This window comes from Poecilia reticulata, linkage group LG1, assembly GCF_000633615.1.
Source record: "Poecilia reticulata strain Guanapo linkage group LG1, Guppy_female_1.0+MT, whole genome shotgun sequence".
Lineage (NCBI taxonomy): Eukaryota > Metazoa > Chordata > Actinopteri > Cyprinodontiformes > Poeciliidae > Poecilia > Poecilia reticulata.
In genome coordinates, this window is record NC_024331.1 from 19,856,834 (window position 1) to 19,878,478 (window position 21,645).

A 21,645-nucleotide genomic window follows, 5' to 3' on the forward strand; every position below is an offset into this window, starting at 1 on the left:
GCAGTACATGTTTTTAGGTTACACAAGATTATCTGCAAGTGAAAGCAAGTGGGAAATAAAAGATGGCAGTGAAGGGCAAACACCTCTTCATTTACATGCATTTCAACCATTTTTCTTATTAAAAGGATTTAGATTTGGAGCACCTGGAAAGTCTCCGGGGATAAACACAGCAGCGTTTGACTTTTAAAACAAGCACGTTGAATAGACAAACAACTTTCCGAGTGCAAATCAATAATCGCAGAAAGCAAAAGCCTCCTTTATTTATTTATTTATTTATTATTTTTTTTACTGATCTGGAACTTCAAAGTGTCTGTATTTAGGAGTCAGGCTGGCTTAAAAAACATCAATGGAAGAGGCAAAATATGTGTGTGTGTGAGTGTGTGTGTTTAATGGGAGGACTGTGAGCGGCCAGGGGTCCTGGCTGAGGAAGCTGCAGCCCACCTGGACCGCAGTCAGTCAGAGGATGTTTAAAGACATCAGCGCTGCAGAGCTGCATCCCTACTTGTTGCTGCAGCTTCAGCACCAACAGAGGCACAGCTAGAGCACGGAGAGACCGCACGTTTCAGATCACACTTTATTTCTTATCGGAGGGCAGAGGGGGGGGGGGGAAATGCGAGCTGCGTGTGTTTGGCCATTTGTTGTCTGGATGTTCGGCTCTCACCGGGCAGCTGCGGAACAAACGCTCAACGACTCCTCACTTCTCGGAGAGGAGATGTTCTCACACACGGAGAGTTTACTGAATGTTTCGGCCAAGTCGGGGAACCGGACTTCGGGTGTTTTCCTGCTGGACTTTGACGACGGGATGCTGGAGGACTGGCGCGCCCTGGCCAACAGGAGGAGCAGGGGGAACGAGTCGCAGGAGTGCTGGGTCAAGGTGCTGCTGGTGGCCGCCTACTCGCTCATCATCGTGGTGTCTCTGTTCGGAAACACGCTGGTGTGCCATGTGGTGGCCAAAAACAAGCGCACTCAGTCCTCCACCAGCTTATTCATCCTGAACCTGGCCGTGGCCGATATCTTCATCACAGTGCTCAACACACCGTTCACTCTGGTAAGACAACTTTGCCGGAACTGCCAAATATTTTGTCGACGAGTTTGAAAGGGTCCCACTTTCAGTGAGGCTCACCAACAAGCTATTGCTGCTTTGTCGAGCATTTTACGCACCCGTGCGTAAATGTCTCTACAGCACTAAAAATACGTTAAATAAAATGTAACAGTGTGAACAAGTTTTATTTTGGTAGATTCCAGGCAATATTTATGAGCAATAATAATAGCTATCAACAATCTGAAATAGTAAATTATCAATTATTTTTATTGAGATTAATTTGGAGTCACTGTATAATTTAAATACCTTTAGTTCTTGTATGATTAAAATAAATGTATTCTTCAGTGAGGCATAAACTTGTATGAGACACTGTATTATAAGCTTGAGTTAAATAACCAAATATTTTAAATAAAATCTTAAGTAGCTTTGCTTAAATAAGCTAATCACCTTGCAGCTTTTCAGCTGTAGTTTTAAATCAGAATTACTCTATTAAGAGGTGCAGCTTACTCTGTCACTGTCCATGTCTTTAGGAGTTTGAATTATTTCCAAGCAGCCAAATTTGTCTGTTTTGTTTGTATGAAAAAAAAAGTGATCTTTCTTTCAATATTCAATATGTTACAGACACAGGTGGGGGAGGGGCAGCGCTGTACTAATATATTCTCCAAAGCTTAATAAACTTTAAGCCTGTTAAATTCGTAGCTGTAATCTGAGCTCCCGGGTGTTTGTGTTCCCTCAGGTCCGCTTTGTGCACAGGACCTGGGTGTTTGGGAGGACAATGTGTCACATCAGTCGCTTTGTACAGTATTGCTCTCTGCACGTGTCCACTCTGACCCTCACCGCCATCGCTCTGGACCGAAGACAGGTCAGCTCGTGCATGCACTACAGCGTTTGCCCTCGGACTTTGCTGAGCTGCAGGGTTTTTTTAGTCAAATCAAAAGACGTTCTTCTCTCTAGTGCTCTCCCCTGCTCACCTCCTTACTTTGCGTCTAAGTCTGTTCGGCTGAGGAGAAGAAAGATAGAAAATATTGAACACAGGACATTTTTAAACACATGAACACTTTTAGAATTTAATTTCACCCTTAGATTTGATTTCTGCAAAGTGCAAGAAGAATGTCTGTGTTACTGACAATATGAATCAGAACAGCATCCATCCTGTTTTTAGGTCTGCAGAAGGTCAAAAACACTTCTGTTTGCATTTCCTCATATAACTCTACAAACACGCCTCCTCTCCTCTTTCCTTCTTCAGAATAAGGCTTTCCTCATAATGGCAGCCTTTGATTGATTTCCATATTACAGGCTGAAGATGAGAGGAGACGAGGTGACATAAAACCAGCAACCTGAAAGGATCCCATTCAGGGAACTTCATGACACCTTAGCTGTAATTATTTGAAATCTGTTCTGTCTTTGTTTTAACAGGTGCAATATGAAAACTCTTCTTGAAATTAATATTGAATGTGAGATTCGATAAATGTGAACATGCTCCATCTTCAAAGATGCTTTTTAAAAACAGCATTTCAGGTGGATTAAATGTGCTACCAGCTTCCAGGTCCGTACAAAAAGATTGAGTCATTCTTTATTTCTGTATGTATTTGTTTCCAGTGAGCCAGATTGTGATCTCTCAGTGGTGATTGAGGCAATAGTTTTCGAGGCTTTAAAAACTTTTAAAGTTTGGTCTGCTTTTTCAGTCATTTTGTCGTCATTTTTATTCACTACGTCCCTTAATTTAATCTTAAAAGCACAAAAGAAGTTTAATTGTAATTTAAGTGAAACATATCTAAATAAACTACAGAGAAAAAGGGAATGGTAGAAAATATAAGAATAGGTAAAAAAACAAAACAAAAGAAAAACAATATAAAACAGCCACCGATTGCATTTTCATTTGTTACTGCAAATAAAATACAAATGGAATGTTCTTTTCTTCAACTTAATTTTAGATTCTGCTTCTATGACCAGAGGTAACAAAGAATCGCGTCGGGCTGGGGTCCCTTTCAGCTAAGATGTGATTGAAAAGTGCACGCTGAAAGCACATTGTATCTGGAGATATCCTACGCTTTTATGAACTGTGGCCATGTTTTCTAAAGCTGTGTCTCAGTCTTCTGTCTTTTTTTTTGTCTGGCTGAATGAAAGAATGAATGAATGAAGAAAATGATGAGTTCATGCAGCTGCAACACTCACATTGACACCAAATACAACAAAGACCAAAACAATTGGAAAAATAAAGTATATCTGAATACTGTAAATTATATTTCGCCCCACTGCTTGGAACAGCACTGTAGTTTTTATTGCTTTTAGGACGTACAGCTTCATCAGCAGTGCATTGATGTTATTGTGTGTTTTGGAACAAAAAGGGACTTTGTTCCAAAACAATAAAACACGCACACACACACACACATACACACAGGCACACACGCACGCACGCACGCACGCACACACACACACACACACACACACAAAAGGACTGACATCTATAAAGTCATCATAGAGATCTATGAAGTCTTTATTATCATTCTTATTGTTGTCATGATTTTTTATTATTAATTATTATTATTGTATCCTTTAGTGCTGCAAACCTTGAAGAATCTGAGCTTCCTCAAAAAGTACATCCTGCTCTGTCCCTTTTGTAGACAGCTTCATTGTTGTGCCTCCAGTCCAGTCTGTGGATTGTGGACTGGAGGTATTTTTAATTCTCCACCACCTCAACTTTTTTCTTTCCCCCAAATGATGCAAATGTATGTGTTTGAGCTCTTCCTGCTCCTCCTGAAAGTTACAACCATCTCATTTGTTCTATTCCCATTGAAGACAAGATGATTGTTTCCACACCATGTCACAAAGTGAGTGCAGTGTTGTGTAAAACACACCTCTGCAACTTTTATTTCCAAAAGATTCTTGTGCAAACTATTTACTCGGGAAGGGTGGAGGGGTGTTGCTTTCAGTTGTGCACTTATTTGTGTCTCATTATGGTTTGTGGAACATAAAAGGGCTGCGCAGTGGAAGAGTTGGTAGAGCTGTTGCCTTGCAGCAAGAAGGTTCTGGGTTCAATACCCGGCCCCGGTCTTTCTGCATGGAGTTTGCATGTTCTCCCTTTGCATGCGTGGGTTTTCTCCGGGTACTCTGGTTTCCTCCCACAGTCCACAAACATGACTGTCAGGTTAATTGGCCTCTCCAACTTATCCCTAGGTGTGTGTGTGTGTGTGTGTGCGTGTGTGTGCATGGTTGTTTGTCCTGTGTGTCTCTGTGTTGCCCTGCAACAGACTGGCGACCTGTCCAGGGTGAACCCCACCTCTCGCCCGAAACGTTAGCTGGAGATAGGCACCAGCACCTCCCGACCCCACTAAGGGACAAGGGTGTAAAGAAAATGGATGGAAAATAAAAGATGGCTATAAGTACATTTGCAAAGTGTTACACCTTTTATGAATGTTTTAGTGTTTGGGAAGTGTAATGTTCTCTCTACTGTGTTTGGCTAATATTGATGCTTTACAGCCTAATTCAAGTTCTTAATGGATCCTCAATAGACCCCAAACATGGCTCACATCTTCAGGATCCATTTATTCCTCATTGAAGAAAACGAAGAGTGGTCTCTTTTGATCCATTATCTTTGCATCAAAAATACTGCACTCGGTACTTCCAGTTGAATTTTTTTTGTATTTTTTCCTAACTTGAAATTCAGTTCTACATGTTTCTACACATTATAGCTATTATACCATTAGTTCATTTTTACATGTGTTACTGAACTAATGGTTGGTTATGTGCAGAATGCACCAACTTGTGCTGCATTAAAATGGATTGTCTTACGAACGGCCAGTTTATATATAGCCAATACGTGGATAAACAAAGAGGTGATGAGCAATGGGACAATAAAGCCTTAAAGTAGGTAATCAGACAGGGTGCAAATGTACCAAAGTACACATAAACCCTGCTTTTAGGAAACAAAATAAATTGAATCTCCTCAGAGGCTGAGAGGCTGTGCAAGTGGGAGATGAAAGATGCACTTGATGAACCTGTGCAGTATGAACAGATGATGACAGATCGGATTAATGAAAGTATCTGGGTTATGCATGATAGTCTTTTTTTTTTTTTTTTTTTTTTTTTTACAAAAAACTGCTTTTTGACAAATGGACATTTATGAACTAATTTGTCAAAACATTTGACAAGAGCAGCATTGCAGTATTCCTGCTGTAAGTTGTCACTTCATGCCATAAATTACAGAAACATTAAAACAAACTCGGGTAATTTCAAGAAAATTTGATGACTAAAGCGAACCATGCTTCTCAGTGAAATACAGCATGAATGACTCGTCATGACACCAAAACACTTGGAGCAATCAACAAAATAAAGGCTTCTTTGTCATCCAAGTTTTTAAAAATTTGTTCCATCCCTTGAGTGATCAAACTTGAGTACTGCTCTGATTCCACAGACACGTGGGAATCTATTGATTATAATCTATCTAGACTCAATGAATTACTTGGATGTTTGAAATGATCTCAAACAACCAAACGAATTGAAAATTCATGACAATTATGCAGCATTTTCTGTTTCTGAATTAATTACATAAGTGTTTCTCAAGTGCCATGTAACAACAATATTTGATCTTACTTTACCTTTGCATGCTGAGTGCTTGAAGTGGCTGACATGACATCAGAGTTGGATGCGGCAGGTCATGGTCACCTGCCAAGATAATTTCTGCTTTTCATCCATAATTGTCTGACTGTCCTTTTTTATCTGAACTGATTAAACTAGGCAAGAATAAAGTAAGGAAATTATTTTTTTTCTCTGTTGTAACAGTGATTTTTGCAATAGTTTCCGCAAAAAGTGGCTCATTATGTTGGAAAAAAACCCAACAATTGTGACTGTTGAATTTGTGGCTTAAGGCTCATGAAACTCTGCCAAATCGCCCTCCACCAAAGCCAAACAGCTTATTCTCCCTTCAATTAGAGGATTTGCACCCGACTAGGAGGATGAACGTTACCCACGGTGGAGCTTCAAGCCGGTGTTTCAGAAAATTAAGTTGCAGCACTATAGGAAGTGAGCTGCAGAATAATCTCTGTGTAGATAGATTTGTATTAGACCACGTTCAGATATTTATCAAAATGAAAAAGTCTTTAACAAGGACTGAATTCTCCATCTATTAAAGTTATAAAATTTCACTGACGCCACTTTTAGTGCCTCAGAAAGAAACAGCAAGTGCTTGAAACATACCCACCGAACATTGATTTGTGGCAAGCATGATGAAGATGTTGTAATAAAAGGGTAATTTCTCAGCATTCTACTTTTTAATTATTTTGTGAAAAGTGCTAGGTTGTGCCCACATCCTCTTGACACACCTCTATATCTTTTGGTCGATATCAGTTTGTAATTCTTCCTCCTCACTTCAAGAAAATGATTTGCATTCATTCTAGCGAGTCTGTGTGGGTAGCCATTAGACTAACCACTTTGTGGTATTTTTCCCCCCTGAAAAATGCATCTCTTTCCACTACTACACAGACGACTGCCAGATTTACCTGCCCTTGACACCCAATAATGCATGTTAAATCCAACTTATTAAATTATCTCAATGATCTAAAGGGTTGCTGATCTAACTATCTATCCCATTGCATTAGCCTTGTTACATCACAGGCTGCTGTTATCATGGTGTGTGTTGGGGACCAGATGGAGGACTGGAGCTGGTGGGTGTATAGAGATGTGCATGTTTTTTAGCGGTTTGTATGAAGAAATGTGTTTCCATTTTGCCTGCACACCTAGGTTTGATTTGCCAGTCCCTCACCATTCTGTCTCCTTCAGAGTCTGACCAGAAATTCGCTCCCAAGGAGCCATTACTGAACAGCTTGCACATGCATAGTTATATCAATTAAATACGTTTAACCTTTCCTGGCTTGTGTTTTATGTACAGGGTTCCAAGCATACTATGCACATTTATCTTATTTTTGCAGAGAATCTTCTATGCATTTTCTTTAAAAAAAAAAAAATGGTTTTGAACTTTTTTTTATTATATTACGTATCAAAAATTATCAGTACCATTAAATGCAATATTTTTATTCATTTGAAATCTGTAAAACATTTATTTGTCTCAAGGATAAAATTATCTTTGCCAGGGAGCATAAATTGCACTATATCTAAAAGGAAAATATTATGAAAATGTATTTTCAGAATTACAATATTGAGTGGAAAGTGGATTATTATATTGGCTCTGGTCCAATTCTCAAGAGAATTTTGAAAGCAAATTCAGATTTTCTTTTGCTCAATAAAAAAAACAACTTTATTTTATAGTCTCTTTATATGAAAAACAAAATCAAAGTTTTTACACTTTTTGGGATTTTCTCCAGAATACCTATTTCAGGGGCATGTCATGTTTTGTGGGGGGAGAAATTGAGATTTTCTGAGAAGAAAGGCTTTGAGGTCAGGCAGGTCCTGATCCCAGAAACCAGCCAAATCACAGAACAGGACAGGGACGAACACTCTTTACTTTCTGTCCATTGTTCTTTTTTTGTGAGTCATTATAAAAACAATCATTGCCATTTTGTTTTTAAGCTAGAACTAGACACACAAGCTTAAATAAGATGTATATTTTCTTTTATCCACAGGCTCAAACATAGACACTTCCACGTCTGTCACTATTACTATTTGTTTATTTACCCTTAAATTGCAGAGAAAACACACTTTTGGCGTAGGTGTCAATAAGCTCCTGGCATGATTCTGAGTGGATTTTTTATTTGGCCGGCTACGTCTATCAGAAGTGATAGAGGTCTCCTGCCAGAAAAGACAACCCACTGGCTTTTAAATTCATGCTTCATGAATTTTCAGTGGCATTGGTGTTAGCCTGCTTTATCCAGACCCCCTTCTGATTTGACTCCGCTGGGTGTTTCAGCAAAACACCGACAGCAAACATACCATAAAACTATTTTCTTGAATAATTTAGAGTAATAAAAAGCTTCTGGAACATTGTCTAACCTTGACAATGCTGAGCATTTTCGAAATATTCTGGTTTTCACCTTAAAACATACCAGTATTAATGAGCTATACCATATCTTCCTGGAATTAAGCCAGGATTGTTTCTTCGGAATTTATCCAAATGTTATCCTTGGTGTCTGTATAGATTTTAGTGTTTATATGTCATTTTGACTCTGTTTGTGTAGATCTGCTGGTCTATCAGTTCCTGTGTGTCGTTAAGATTGCATTTCTGTTCAGTGTTTCTCCTGTTGGGATTTTCTGCTCCATACTTCTGTAATTCCCTCAGCTCCTCACACACCTTCAGCCTTTTTCCATCCGGTGATTCTCTCACCTCACAGTAGTAATATCAGTCACTTAGTCCTTTTTCTCATGGTCAGATCCTCTGCTGACCCGAGTCTGTTGCCTAGTTCCTCTGGGTTCTTTGCTGCTGCTTGTCGTGAGTCTCTTTATGTTTACCGAGATTCATTTATTCACCATTCTCCTCCTGTCACTTGTCGGACGGGAGGACATCAGTGTTTTGGTGTTTTCATCAACACCAACACATCGAACTACATAGAATGGAGAAAAACAACATTACATCCAAGCTTGTGCACCTATTTTTAGTTTTTTTTTAAATTACATAGGTTCCATGAAAGCATCTTTTTAAAAATTTTTTAGCTCCTCTGAATTCTTTGTAGATAGACTCAGTATCTTATATAACCACCTACAAAGAAAAAGCTTCTTCCCTCCTTGCCCCCCCTTATTCTACTTGACAACAAAAGCCGATGGTACATTGCGTCTCCCCTTTGAAGCCTCTGGTCAATAGAGCTTCCAGCAAACAAACTCACGTTTAATCATTGTCTTTTAAATCAAGGCTATTTTTTATATTTTTAAACACAACAAAGGCCAAAAATAGACAAATACTTGTGGGGAGTAGTTAATCCTAAATGCTGTTCTTCTCTTCTTCAAAACTGAACTAACTGATTTTACCCCCTGGGCAGATGTGTTTCATATTGATTTGCCGTGTGTTTGTGTTTGTGTGTGTGTGTTTGTGTTTGTGGAGAGGTTCATCCGTGTTGTTTTCTCCGTTTCCTCAGGTGATACTGCATCCACTCAGACCGCGGATGACCCCAGCACAGGGCGGTGTTTGGGTGGCTGTTATCTGGATAATGGCCAGCTGCTTTTCCCTACCACATGCAATCTACCAAAAACTCCTGACTTTCACCTACAGGTACGATTCTTGACACTCAGGCTTGTTCACACTTAATTAGTTCAGAAACAAACACACACTTCCTATTTCACGCCTGAGAGACAAGAGTGACACTTGACTTGATAACTTCAAAGCAAATAAGCAATCTTGTTCATTCTTTTGAAGATTGGTGATTTTTTTTTCTTTTAATTTGATCTTGTTAAAATAGTAAAAGGGGAGCTGTGTAAAAAATGAACGTTGCTCCTCAAATAAAACAGTTGATAAGGGTGAATTAAAAAGTGAAAAATCAAAAGACAAAGTCAGATATGACAAAAGTGTCCTTAAGACGATTAAGAGAACCTTACAAAAGGGTTTCTACCTCCTTATGTTTGTAACATTGCAGCCCCCAACCAGGGACTTTTTTTTTTATCTGCAGAGATAATAAAACCTGGTAAAGGTTGCATGAGGACAGGGGTCCAATTTCCAGCAGGACAATAACCTTAAAAGTACGACCAGAACTACAAGGAAATGGTTAAGATCAAAGTACTATATGTTACAATGGCCAAGTCAAAGTTTAAGTTGAAATTCAATTGAGAATCTGTTGTAATAATTGAAACTTAATGTTCTCACCTGCTCTCCGTTTATTCTGTCTGAGCTTGAGTTATTTTGCCAACCAGAATAGGAAAGGAAAAATTCATGCAAAGCCGATAACGACTCGAAAATGTAATTTGTAACAGATTTCTTCCGCTTCTGTATGTGGTCACACTTGCATTTTTGACATCATTAAGCAGATTTAATGCAAAACAAAGACAGAGTAAGTAAAATCCATTTTTTTGTGATTTTGAAAGCTTTGCAAATAGTCCATCTTGGAGACTATTTGTCCAGCCATCAGATTGTGACCTAAGCCTCAAGTGGTTTGGTTATGCAATGGGACTTTGATGCCTGACAGCAAGTCCAACTTAACTCAAAGGTTTTGAGTAGACTAGTCAAAGTGCTCAACATAAATCTGAGGATCAGCTGGTGAAAGCCTGTTAGCTTTAGGTTGGTCACACAGAAAATGAGGGATGCAAATTATTTCACAATTTTGGAACAAATTTCAATATCTGTTCCAGACCTGGTGACCTTTTGTTGATAAAAAACTTCACCAAGGCAATCCACCAAAACTGGTTTTACTTTCGGTGCTCATCAAACAGCATGGGCATTTTTTTTTTCTAAGGCTTCTTCAAGTTTAAGAAATGTACCAAGTAGTGACCTAAATTATTTTCCTCTCTCAACTTTCCTGATTTCCCCTAACCAGCCCAGAAATGGAGCGTAGCCTTTGTGTCCCAGATTTCCCTGAGCCATCAGATGTCTACTGGCAGTACATTGATCTCCTGACCTTCATTCTGCTGTACATGCTGCCGCTCCTCATCATCACTGCGTCCTACACCACGGTGGCTCGCAGGCTGTGGCGCCACAATGCCATTGGCGACACGACGACAGCTCAGCACGCCACGCAGAGGAGGAAGCGGCGGCGGACCTTGGCCATGCTGCTCCTGGTGGTCGGGGTGTTTGCCGTCTGCTGGTTTCCACTCAACTGCTACGTGGTGCTGCTGTCCAGCCAGGCCATCCACTCCTCTAACGCCCTCTTCTTCTGCTTTCATTGGCTTGCAATGAGCTCCACCTGCTACAACCCTTTCATTTACTGCTGCCTGAATCCCACCTTCCGCCAGGAGCTGCGGCTGCTCCTCGACAGGTGCTGCCTGAGGCAGAGAGCGGCGGTCGGGTTGGAGCCCCAGCGAGGCCCCCCAGTTGCCTGTGCTCCATGTCACCGAGCCGCCTGGCCTGACAACCACGAGTCCTCCAGGCCGAGTCAGGCTTTGTCACGCCCAGGCCAGGACTCCTTGCAGCAGAGTCAGGCCTCCTCCAGTCAGAGCCACAACCTCAAAGATGCACACGTGCTCTTCACGGCCAGGCATCCCCTCATTGGGAAAACAGATATCTTCTCTGTGGAGCCCATAGTGGCTGTGCGATAACTAGAGACAGCTGCAATCTAGCTATGCTTTAAAGTCCTACAAAGGTTTCTTCTTAACATGTCTATTGTGTTCATTGGTCTTTATTAGGTTGTTTGTTTAGTAATGTTCTCTAAAAACCCTCTGAGGCCTTCGAAGAACATCTGGATTTCTACCGAGTTGAAATTACACACAGATGGACTCCAATTTACAAATGAAGGGGCTTCAGAAGGCAGACGGCTACACTGAATTTCATCTCGGAATATCTGAAGTAAAAGGGATTGAATGAAACTGCAAATGGCACTTTCCCGATATTTATCGTTAAAAATGTGGAATTGTCCTTTTTCTTCTACTTCACATTCATGCACTGAACTCAAGAGTGTAAATAAGGAGTGTTGAACAAAAATACAATGCACACTTGTTTATATTTACTAAAAAGTTGAAAACCATTCTCCTTTTTCCTTCTGTTTTACAATTATGCACCACTTTGATGTTTTGTACATTTATTCCACAATGTTGCCACTTTGTTTATATAACACTCACACAGTCTTAGCGTTCAGGTGGAACGTGGCAAATGTCACAACCAGACAGGGGTCGTCTTGTCAGATCGTCAGTTCCCGAAACGACACCCTGTGTAGAGATTGCTGACACAGTAAAAAATGAGGTCACCTCTTAAGACTCTGGGAGGGATAAACAAGACTTTATCATGAGGTCAATTCAGTGTTATCTCCATTTGGGGCTTCTGGATGTTTGGAAAAGATCTATTTTTGATTTTTGTTCAAACCTTTTTTTTCTGTGTATACAGAGTTCCTCTACTAAGATCTTAACATGTTTTCATAAATGTAGAGCCAAAAATGTAAGTCAGAAGTTTCCTGGATATGCGTTCCTTGCTATAATTTTGTTGGTAAAAGTTTAAAATCATAGAACAAACAATATTTAGGTCAAAAGATGCTGTGAAGAATATACGTCTCAGTGGAACTTCTTTCAGAGCCATACAACAAAAAAGGACTGGCAATAATAAGCTTATTTTTTTCTGTGAAATACCCCCCACACACACACACATTTTACTGCAAATTACTGCACTCCATTTTTACAATACTTTTGTTTACGTCTCTCACTTTCCACTTTGCACAGGAGGCATTTTCGCTATTTTTCCACACATTATCACAATTCATCAACTGCGTTGCCACTTTGCTTTAACACTTCCTCACCATTACGTACGATGTTACAGCTTCTGTTATGTGTCACAGCTAAATCTTATGTCAGTTGCTAGGAATTTTACACTGTGAGCACAATGACAAAAATATGCAACTACTAGCATAGCCTGTATATGAGGTATGGAAAAACTGTATCTGGATTCTTGACTGTAAAGGTAAGACTTTCACTTTGACATTCAGACAAAGGTGAGATAAGTCCTTTCAGGAAACAGCCTAGTGCCAGCCTTTTGGGCAAATCAGTCTGTCAAATGATATAAAAGACTAAAGCACCTGAATCACATAGAAACACAGATACACTTGGCACAAAAAGAAAGCAAATTGTGTTTGTTAGCTTTTTTTTTGCTTTAACAAGGCTTCTTGGATTTGAAAGCCTCTTCATTTCTCCTTAAATGGTGCCTCAAAATGCAGTGGTGAGTCGAGCAGCAGAGAGTAAATTATGGGTTGTGGAGATGAAAAATAACTAAATAATTTTTGTTATAACCAGACAACTTAATTTGCAATTGACTAGTGGTTTGTGTCCATTTCTTGATTAGATAATTTAAGAATGAAGAAACAAGACACTGTCTATTTACTACCCAGGGGGCTCAGCAGTGCTTAGCCTTTCATAAATACATCTTGGCAGCTCCAAGATGCCAAGATCACCAAACTGGTGGCCAGTTTGGTCAGCAGTGTTTAACCAGTTTGGTCAATCACTGCTGTGGGATTACATCCTGTTGTCAACCAGATTTTGTAGGTCTGCTGGCAGATTACTCTATAATCTCTCCCTCTTAAGAGTGGAGGCATAGTTTCTGATAAGTCTTGCTCTTCAGGGGTAAATACTGACAGCTTGGAGGGCAGACATTGGTCTAGAGATATGGGTTGCACTGGTTGCAGAATGTATCAAGAATGTCTCCCGTGATGCCTTGATTTTCCAGAGACAGAGATGGGATCTCACACTTTCACACTGCTTTTCACCAAAAGCTCTTTTGCATTGGCAGACAAGATTGGTGAGTTTCCTCAACTCTGCTGCTGCTCAAACCCCAAATGCATTTTCCTTTCAAATGTGTCACAATCCGAGGGGAAATAAACAAGCTTTAAAAGTCACTGCCAAGAAGCACTGTTGGTAGGAAGAAAATATCTACTAATCACAAATATGAATGGTCACTCAGTAGATTTATGAATATGCAAATCTTTTTTACTTTATTTATTTTTGATTTTATTTATTTCTCCATGGCTTTTAAAATCTCATTTTTCAAACAATTTCAAAGGAGAGCTCATTTTATCTGATTTAAACTTTTTTTCCCCCATGCATTTTCCCATTTCTTTTATCTAAGTCTAAATTTTAAAGTTTAGAATTGATATTCTATTGTTACATTTCCATGTAAATTCATGCTTTATTCTAAAGTTCAGGAAGCTCAGTTTTAATGGGTGTAGCTTTGATTCATATTGTAATGGATGAATGTGTGAATTCAACAATCATAAATAGCACATTATCCATTTTTATGGAGAAAAAAAAAAAGACAGCCTGTACTCTCTCGGTTCCGTTCTAATTCTGCATAAACTAGTTTTTTGGCATTGTTAGCTCAAACCTTTGGTCCATCCTGGCTGCTTTTAGTATATATAGCTCTTACTGCATACACTGCTACATGCTAATGCACTAATGACTACAGGTCCTTCTTTGTGCCGAGGAATTTCAATTAAGCTCAAAAGCAGAACTTGATGACTTTCAGTTCAGAAAAAAATCCCAAACTCCAACTTGCAACACCATGGATCAACTGTGTGCAGCTGCATGGCTTCAACGTTATCCCTGCTGTTGGCTGCTGCAAAAAAAGTTATCTGTTTTTAGCTCCGTTTGTTTTGCAGTAATTGTCAAACCATTTATAACCTCTATTGGTCTACAAGTTGCCAGAGTCATTAATCCAGCAGAATCTATTAGCTTGTTGTGCTAATTATGATTAGCCTGGTAGATGTCACCAAGCTCAACAACGCCTTCCAGCATTGGAGAGTTAACAAATTCTGGGAATTCCATCACACCCAATTTAACCCAAAGGTTAAACATTGAGGTTGCAATGTTTTCATTGCAACCTCAAAAATGCCTGAAAAATTAAATAAATGTTTTCAGCAGATCTATTTACCTGTTTTTTTGTTTGTTTTGTCTTTTTTAATCAGAGATCCAAATGAGAAAGGTACATTAGGAAGACGAATGATGCAAATGTGGCCAGCAGTTTTGATTCTCTGGTTGGTAGTTTGGGACCACAGATTGATCAGTTTTGTTCTTACGCCTTCTTCTTACGCTTAAAACTACTAATGAATGTTTTCAAATCCCATTCCTTTCATTCCAGCGTTGTTGCATTTAATTGTGTGACTGACTGAAAAGGCAGCTTTTCATGACAAAACCTCGTGTACCTGTTTACATTTATGCCTGTTAAACTGTGACATATTGGAAATGTATTGTTAATGTTGATGTTTTTGTTGTTCCTATCGTGTACATAACTCTGAACAGTGAAATGTTTGTACATATATATGTAGCGGTAGTTGTTTTAAAAGACGTGAGCTGTGAATATTTTTTTCTAATTGTCTGATTCTGATTCCCCCCCCCCCCCCATAATCTCTGCCACACAGTTAATAAAGTGTTTGCTTAGATTTTTGCAGCTTGCTACTTTATTGTGAAAATTTGGTAATTAACACAATCAAATTAAAGCATTTTATTTATGAGTGAACTGTTGATTATGGAAGGAAAAATCTAAACAACCCATTCTTGCAGGGTTTGTTAAATAGCGGTTAGAATGAGATACCATAACTTTGAAGAATATGACTTTGTTTTCTTCAAAGTAACAGGCCTTAGGGCTTTTATTACAAATGATTTATCTTCTGTCCAGAAACCATAGTTTTAGATTAGATATAGAAAATCTTTTATAATATTTTTTGAAAAGCAGGTTTTAGCCTTACGGGACTTCACTAGTGTCAGAAATCGGTTTCTTAAACACTACATTTGGTGGACAATTATTTTTCAATGTTTACTGTCATTTCTCATCAAGGTTAGAATCTAAGCTGGTGTCTTTCTTTCTTTCTTTTTGTTGTTCTCTTTTCTTTCATGTGTTCATCTGCAGAGGGTATTTTTTTTATGTTTCTCAAAATAAAGCTTTTCTCGAGCCAGTGTGAGCAGCGCAATGAGTCTTGTGGCATTCTGAGAAATAATCCAGTGCTTCAGAGTAATTTTGTTTGCCAGCAGGAGCTGGAGAAATGCACAGACTCCTCTGAGTCCTAAAAGTCAGAGAAACACGAAATTTGAACAGAGCCACACCGACAGTAGAAACATGCCAAAACGTGCTATTATTTTTCTTCAGATGCTTTGATTCACAGTTCAGTGTCCAAGTGAGAGCTAATGGAAAAGGATTTGATGCTTGGTTTTGCTGGTGAAAAAAAAAAAATACAGGTCATTTTAATATTTTTATGATGCTTATTTTTCCTGTCTCACTCTTACAGAGAGAATGATGCTATACTATTTAACATACAGAACAATAAGTAAATTAGTAAATAATTGCATACTAATAAAAAGGTAACAATAAACCGATAAAAAAAAAAATTGAATTTGCTTCCACCTGATCTTATATAATTAGTTTTCCTTTTAAAGAGGTAAAAATCAAGTTGTTGCCCTCAGTAAAATGGGATATTGGGTTGTTTTTAATGATCATTAAGAAGCTGGAAGAGTGAAAATGACAAACAGGCTGTTCAGGCTCTGTGAAAAAGAATATCTGTGTAAATCAATGAAAGTCTTTAAAACTCATCAGCTATGAAGAAAACAACCTTCAAAGCTTCTCAGTAAAAAAAAAAAAGAAGAGGCAAATCTCATCTCTAAAGCTGGGGACACAATGCACGTCTTACAAAGTCACGTCAGACTCTGAAAAGACTTTGTGTTCATACAAACAGTCTGGGTTTTGTTTCCCATCTGAAAAATGGATAATCAAAAACTCAACTGCAGCTGCTGATTTTTTTAAGGTAAATTAACGGAGCACATCAAACTCTGGTGGAAACTCTTGCAAGAATAACAGTTTGAGGAAACTAACCACGACGCGGTGGTAATGAAAAAATGTTCTCAGAATTTGGAAAGGATAGATTTATGTACGCCTGCACCGAAGGTATTTCATTCAGAAATGTCGAGTCGTTATAAAGGCCTGCCCTTATGCGAATTGATTTATTTATTTCCAGTAAGCCAATCAATTTGTGAATTTTAATTTCACAGGATCTATAAAAAAGTATTCACTCCTTTGGATGTTTTATGTTGTTTATGGGTTTTGCAAATCAATCATGACCAGCAAAATTAATTATTCTTTTCCACACAAAAAGAAATTATCTTATTTTTACAAAATAAATATTTTAAAACGTAAAATAGGTGAATGCAAAACTATTCAATAGTCTACCATGTTTTGAAAACTGAACAATTTTTTTTATTTTAACACCAAATCTAATTTGTAGCGGGGCTTAATTAATTTGCAATGCAGCCAAATGTATATGTACAGATAACTTTACCAGCCAATAATTAAAGCACATGTAGCTGGAAATAGAAGACAACATGTAGCTGCTGGATACGTTTTGTATTTGGTTTTTAATGTCTGAAAACAGGTTATATGTCAGTGTTTCAGCAGCAGATCAAAGCTAATCGTTTTTGTGCCTGGAATGACAGAAGGAAAGCTATGAATGCAGAATTCACTCGCAGTGCTGCGGGCTGCCATGTATGAAGATGTGTGTCGGTAAAGATCACTACTTGGAAGTTTATTATGCATAAGTTATTTTTAAACATAATGATACAAAATATGGCATGCAAAACTGTTTGCGTGTTGTCTGTGACCTATGAAGAGACACAGGCACTGTGTCTTTTTGGGAAGTAGAGGTGGAGAAACTAGCTCTCTTAAGGAAACTCTTGGAAAACTTCTATTGTCTTTTGTTCCCCAGATCATGTGCACCAGTCTAAAACATGGGTTTTTATGTGATAAAAATCCTCTTTTTATTAATATAAGCCTGTCTACCCGAGTCATATATATATATATATATAGACAACCAATAATCCTTCAATATACTTCAGGTTTCAGGTTTTACATTTGCACTTTACAGACTTAAATATTCAAATGTCAACACATGTTCACTAGTATTTCTTAAAAGCTGCTCTCAACACTTTGAAGAAGCTGAAAGAACCCGTTGCTTTCAGGGAGCCATGAAATGTCAATATGCTGAGAGGTCACCTGACTCACAGATTAATGCATTCTAATTTCTGCTTTCATGCAAGGTATTTCTGTCGAAGCGAGCATATAAGAACCTTACAAGACAGCTCTGATTCACCTGTTCCCACATGGATGTGCTTGGATGCTTAACAGATTCAGAGGTGATTTTATATTTTACACCAACCAAAGACGTCGGGGATCAATCACTTCTGTGATTAAAGGATTACCTGCTCAACTAATGGATATCCCAAAGGTGAACTTTGTCATATTTTAACCAAAGAGGAGAAACTGAAGTAACGAGTCACATTGTCCCATCTTTTCTGTTTCATACCCTTTATTTGTGCTTGTTTGCTGAATGCGGTTTGATGGGTAATTGTGTGAAAATCAGGGTTTTTAAGAGGCAAGTCAGAGTTTATATGTGAGGTTCAGTTAAAGGTTGTTACTGAATGTGCCTAAAGAAAGTGACAAAAACTCAGCTGGAGGAGGAGTATTTGGGTCAGGTGGAATGATGGATGGAGGAGAAGGGAAAGTTTTTTTTTTTACTTTTAGGTTACAGCAACGGTAATGTTGTAAATACAAAACTGAGATTTGATTTCAAGAAGGAAGAATCAAAATGGCTAGGGAATTAAAAAGAAGAAATCCTGTGTTATTTTTAAAGTTTAAATATTACTAATTAAGTGAAGGTGGAATGGTGAAACTGAAGCAGCTTTCATGTGTATAGGGAAAGCCGACTTGTTAGCTAGTAGTTTTCAACCCACAAGTTGTTTATATGCTGGAGGAAAATATGTCATATTTATGTCACTATTTACCTAATTTGATTAATGATTTTCTGTCTTCTGTGATTTCCCTACCAGTTTACATGATATTCTTGCCAGAAAATCAGCACATTCTTAAATTAAAATCACTATTATGATTTTCCTACTTAGAAAAATGTACATGTTGGGCACAAAAAAAAATCCATTACCTTTGAAAATATGTTGACTCAGTGTTTTGGCTTTAGAAATCAAAAGTCTGTCATTATTTTTAATTAAATTTCAGAATTCTAAAGGTTTTTTTCCAGGTTTGCGTTGGACTTTATGGCATGGCTTAAATTCTTTTTATAAAACCCTCCAACTCATAATATGAAAAAAAAACTCTTTTCCAAGCTGCCTGTACATTTGTCTTGACTCATTTGCAAAGAGGTCAGCAGGATAAAAATCAACTGTTCCTTTGGCTTTTATGAAAGCTTTCTCTAATTGACAATCTGCACTCAGACCGTACTGCCTTCAAAGCATTGAAGGTGGTGCACAGTATTTCTCATTCATCCATTAGCACACATTATGCACACGAATGAGAACTAGTTACTACAGCTTCAGGTTCAGTTGTTCTTCATGCACATCTCCGTATTTGAAAAATTTGTGTTGGAATAAATAGCCTGAAACCTCGATATGAAACACATGAACTCCAGCTGCCCATGAATATCCAGACTGAACGCTTGGATAATATCTACATATCTGCAGCGGTTTCATTGCTACGTTACAATAGTTACATTTTTTTGTGATTAAAAATTAATGTTTTTAAAGTAAAATGTTGCCATTAACAACTTATTTAGAAACAGTGCCTCCTTTGTGCTGTGCTGAAAACAGCACAAAACAGCTGAATACCAAAAAAATGCAACATATTTTAGATTTTTTTACTTGAAAATCATCATGATTGTGGACTTCTTTCTGTTTGTTTATTATACAATAACCATCCCATCAAGCTAACTTGATGAAAGCAAAGTGCCCAGAAAGCACTGCACTGCTGTGCCTTGGAGTTTATTGGAATGTTTTGTATTTTCACAGGGCTGATTTTTCAACAAACGTAGTTGTGGTCAAATTACTCACCTGTCGGAGAACTCTGTTACCAATCGTTTTTTCTCTTCAAAGCAACGTTTTGATGCTTAAGATGCTACAACAAGTCTATTATATTCATCTTATTCATAATGCTAGTTCAATATTCACCTCAAGTGTTTTTAGAAAAACAAAACTAGTTCAATATGTGTCCACTTATGTCCAATCCAATACATGGAGAGCCATTTACCCAGCAGTTCCTTTCAACAGCTTACATCATACAGAGTTTTTCTCTACTGCGGCGCTCTGAACTTCATCATTTAACACATTATTTTGTTGTCTTGAGTTCCTTTGTGTTCATAATAACAAATTTCGTTTTCTTGATTATGCGCGTCTCCTAAAAACCAAGCTTGTCACTTTGCTGCTAAGTTTTATGTTGTTTTGTTCCATATTCAGTCATAGAGGAGCTGGGTTGCTCAGACACATTTATAACGTAGACGTTGTTTGCCTTTATTTAACAACTGGTAGCAGATGAAAAGGCTGTTTGACATGTTGTGACTTGAAACAAAAATCATACATTTGATTAAAACAGAACTATTCATGGTGGAAGGTCTCTGTTGAGCTTCAGAGTAAAGATCCCTGAGTTGTTGATGCCGACTCACCTTCTACTACAAACTCAAAGAAAGGAGCACTATAATTAAAATCATGTGTACCTATTTGCTGCTATTCTGTTCTATGGCAGCATGTAGATTGTGTGTTGAGGTAAGCGAAAGACACAGTAATTCTGGACACAAAACCGCAAAGTTTCAGTCTTTTCAGAGTTTATTCAGAACTTTATCTTTGTATTTAAGATGTTTCAAGGCCTTAGAAATAAAGACCTGCAGTCTTTGTTGATAAATCCATTCTAAAGTGGGAAAGAAACTTAAAGGCACATTTATCAAATCTATCAGCAGAGAAGTTTCTGTTGCGTCTTCGCCGTCTGTGACAAATCGGTCCAGTTTGTGTTTACAACTTGCCCCTTATTCTTATTTATGATTAATTTCATCTTTCTATAGTTGTTTCGTAATCAGCCACCAGTATTCCATTGTATTGCATTGTTTGGTTTTTATTTAAATATTACTGTTGCAGCTTTGTCTAGCTCACTGACGAGGGGTTTATTTGTGGTAGAATTATGTAGCGATTTACATTTCTATGCTTTGGTTCAAGATAACACTTCTGGACCTTTGGATAAATACGTTTCTTTTGTTTCAAGGTACATTTCTGGTAAATTATTAGCTGTTTTTTTTTACTCACCATTGTTCGTTTTAGATGCAGCAGGCATGCGGGAGCGGCCGGACCAGCATTTCCTGCTTAAATACCTGGATGATGTCATTGATTGCATCAATGGGTTCTACTAAATGGAGGCTTTCCTTTTTTGCATTGTATTGTTGGTTTTTCTTTAAAGTAACCTTTTGAGTTACTCTGTTACACTTTTTATTTTGCAGACCATTTAGTTATATAGATGAACGTGCAAAGTTCATCCATATACTTATTCTATATGCTCTTATTCCTGTTCTCCAGGGTTTTTTTTAATCACATGTGAACATTTCTGTAACGCTTTAATAGTGAGGGACATTTGGTCCATATAAGGCAAGAAAAAAGGATCTTTAAGAGCACAGAATACTTTGGTTCTTAGTTACGTAATGTCAATAAACACTCCTCCTTACTATTCAGTGCTATTTTATTTTCTTCTGTGCATTCATTCTAATGTTCTCTTACTGGATAAGTTCCACATTTGTTGCATTTGGAAAAAATAGTTTAAAGTTAACCGTTCTGCAAATTTTATTTGAGTGGACCTATTGGATTTAAATGCTTTCAATAAAGCTGAACATTGTAAATGCCGAATTTTGATCAGGAGCCCAGGTCTGGGTGAGACCATCCCAATTGTTTGATGTAAGAGAGTGTTGAAGGTGGGTGTGGATGGGTGGGGGTTTTGTTTAAAAAGGATACTAGGTGTTGATCTATTCTCATGCAAGTGTGCTTGAAACGAGACGCAAGTTCAGTAGAGATGATTACATCATAACATCTCATTAGAATAAAACTGGTGTATTTTGAGAAAGGTCAATTCAACTTTATAAACTCTCAGGCCAGAGGGGATCTGTAAGCTTTCACACAGTCTGCTTGTGCATCGGCTCGTCGGTGTGTGTTTGTGTGGGGGTGTGCGTGTGCATGTGTGTGCGTGTGTGCGCGTGTGGGCGTGTGTGTGTGTGTGTTGGGGTGTGCGTGTGTGTGTG

At 38.2% G+C, this 21,645-nt stretch overlaps 1 protein-coding gene across 1 annotated transcript; it reads left to right on the forward strand.

Moving 5' to 3' along the window:
• Positions 1-595: 595 nt before the first annotated feature.
• gpr83 (G protein-coupled receptor 83) lies at positions 596-15,446 on the forward strand. Its single transcript, XM_008413972.2, has 4 exons — positions 596-1,048; positions 1,779-1,904; positions 9,064-9,197; positions 10,453-15,446. The coding sequence occupies exons 1-4, from the start codon at positions 611-613 to the stop codon at positions 11,168-11,170; spliced, it is 1,416 nt and encodes a 471-aa protein (XP_008412194.2). The 5' UTR covers positions 596-610; the 3' UTR covers positions 11,171-15,446.
• Positions 15,447-21,645: the final 6,199 nt, after the last annotated feature.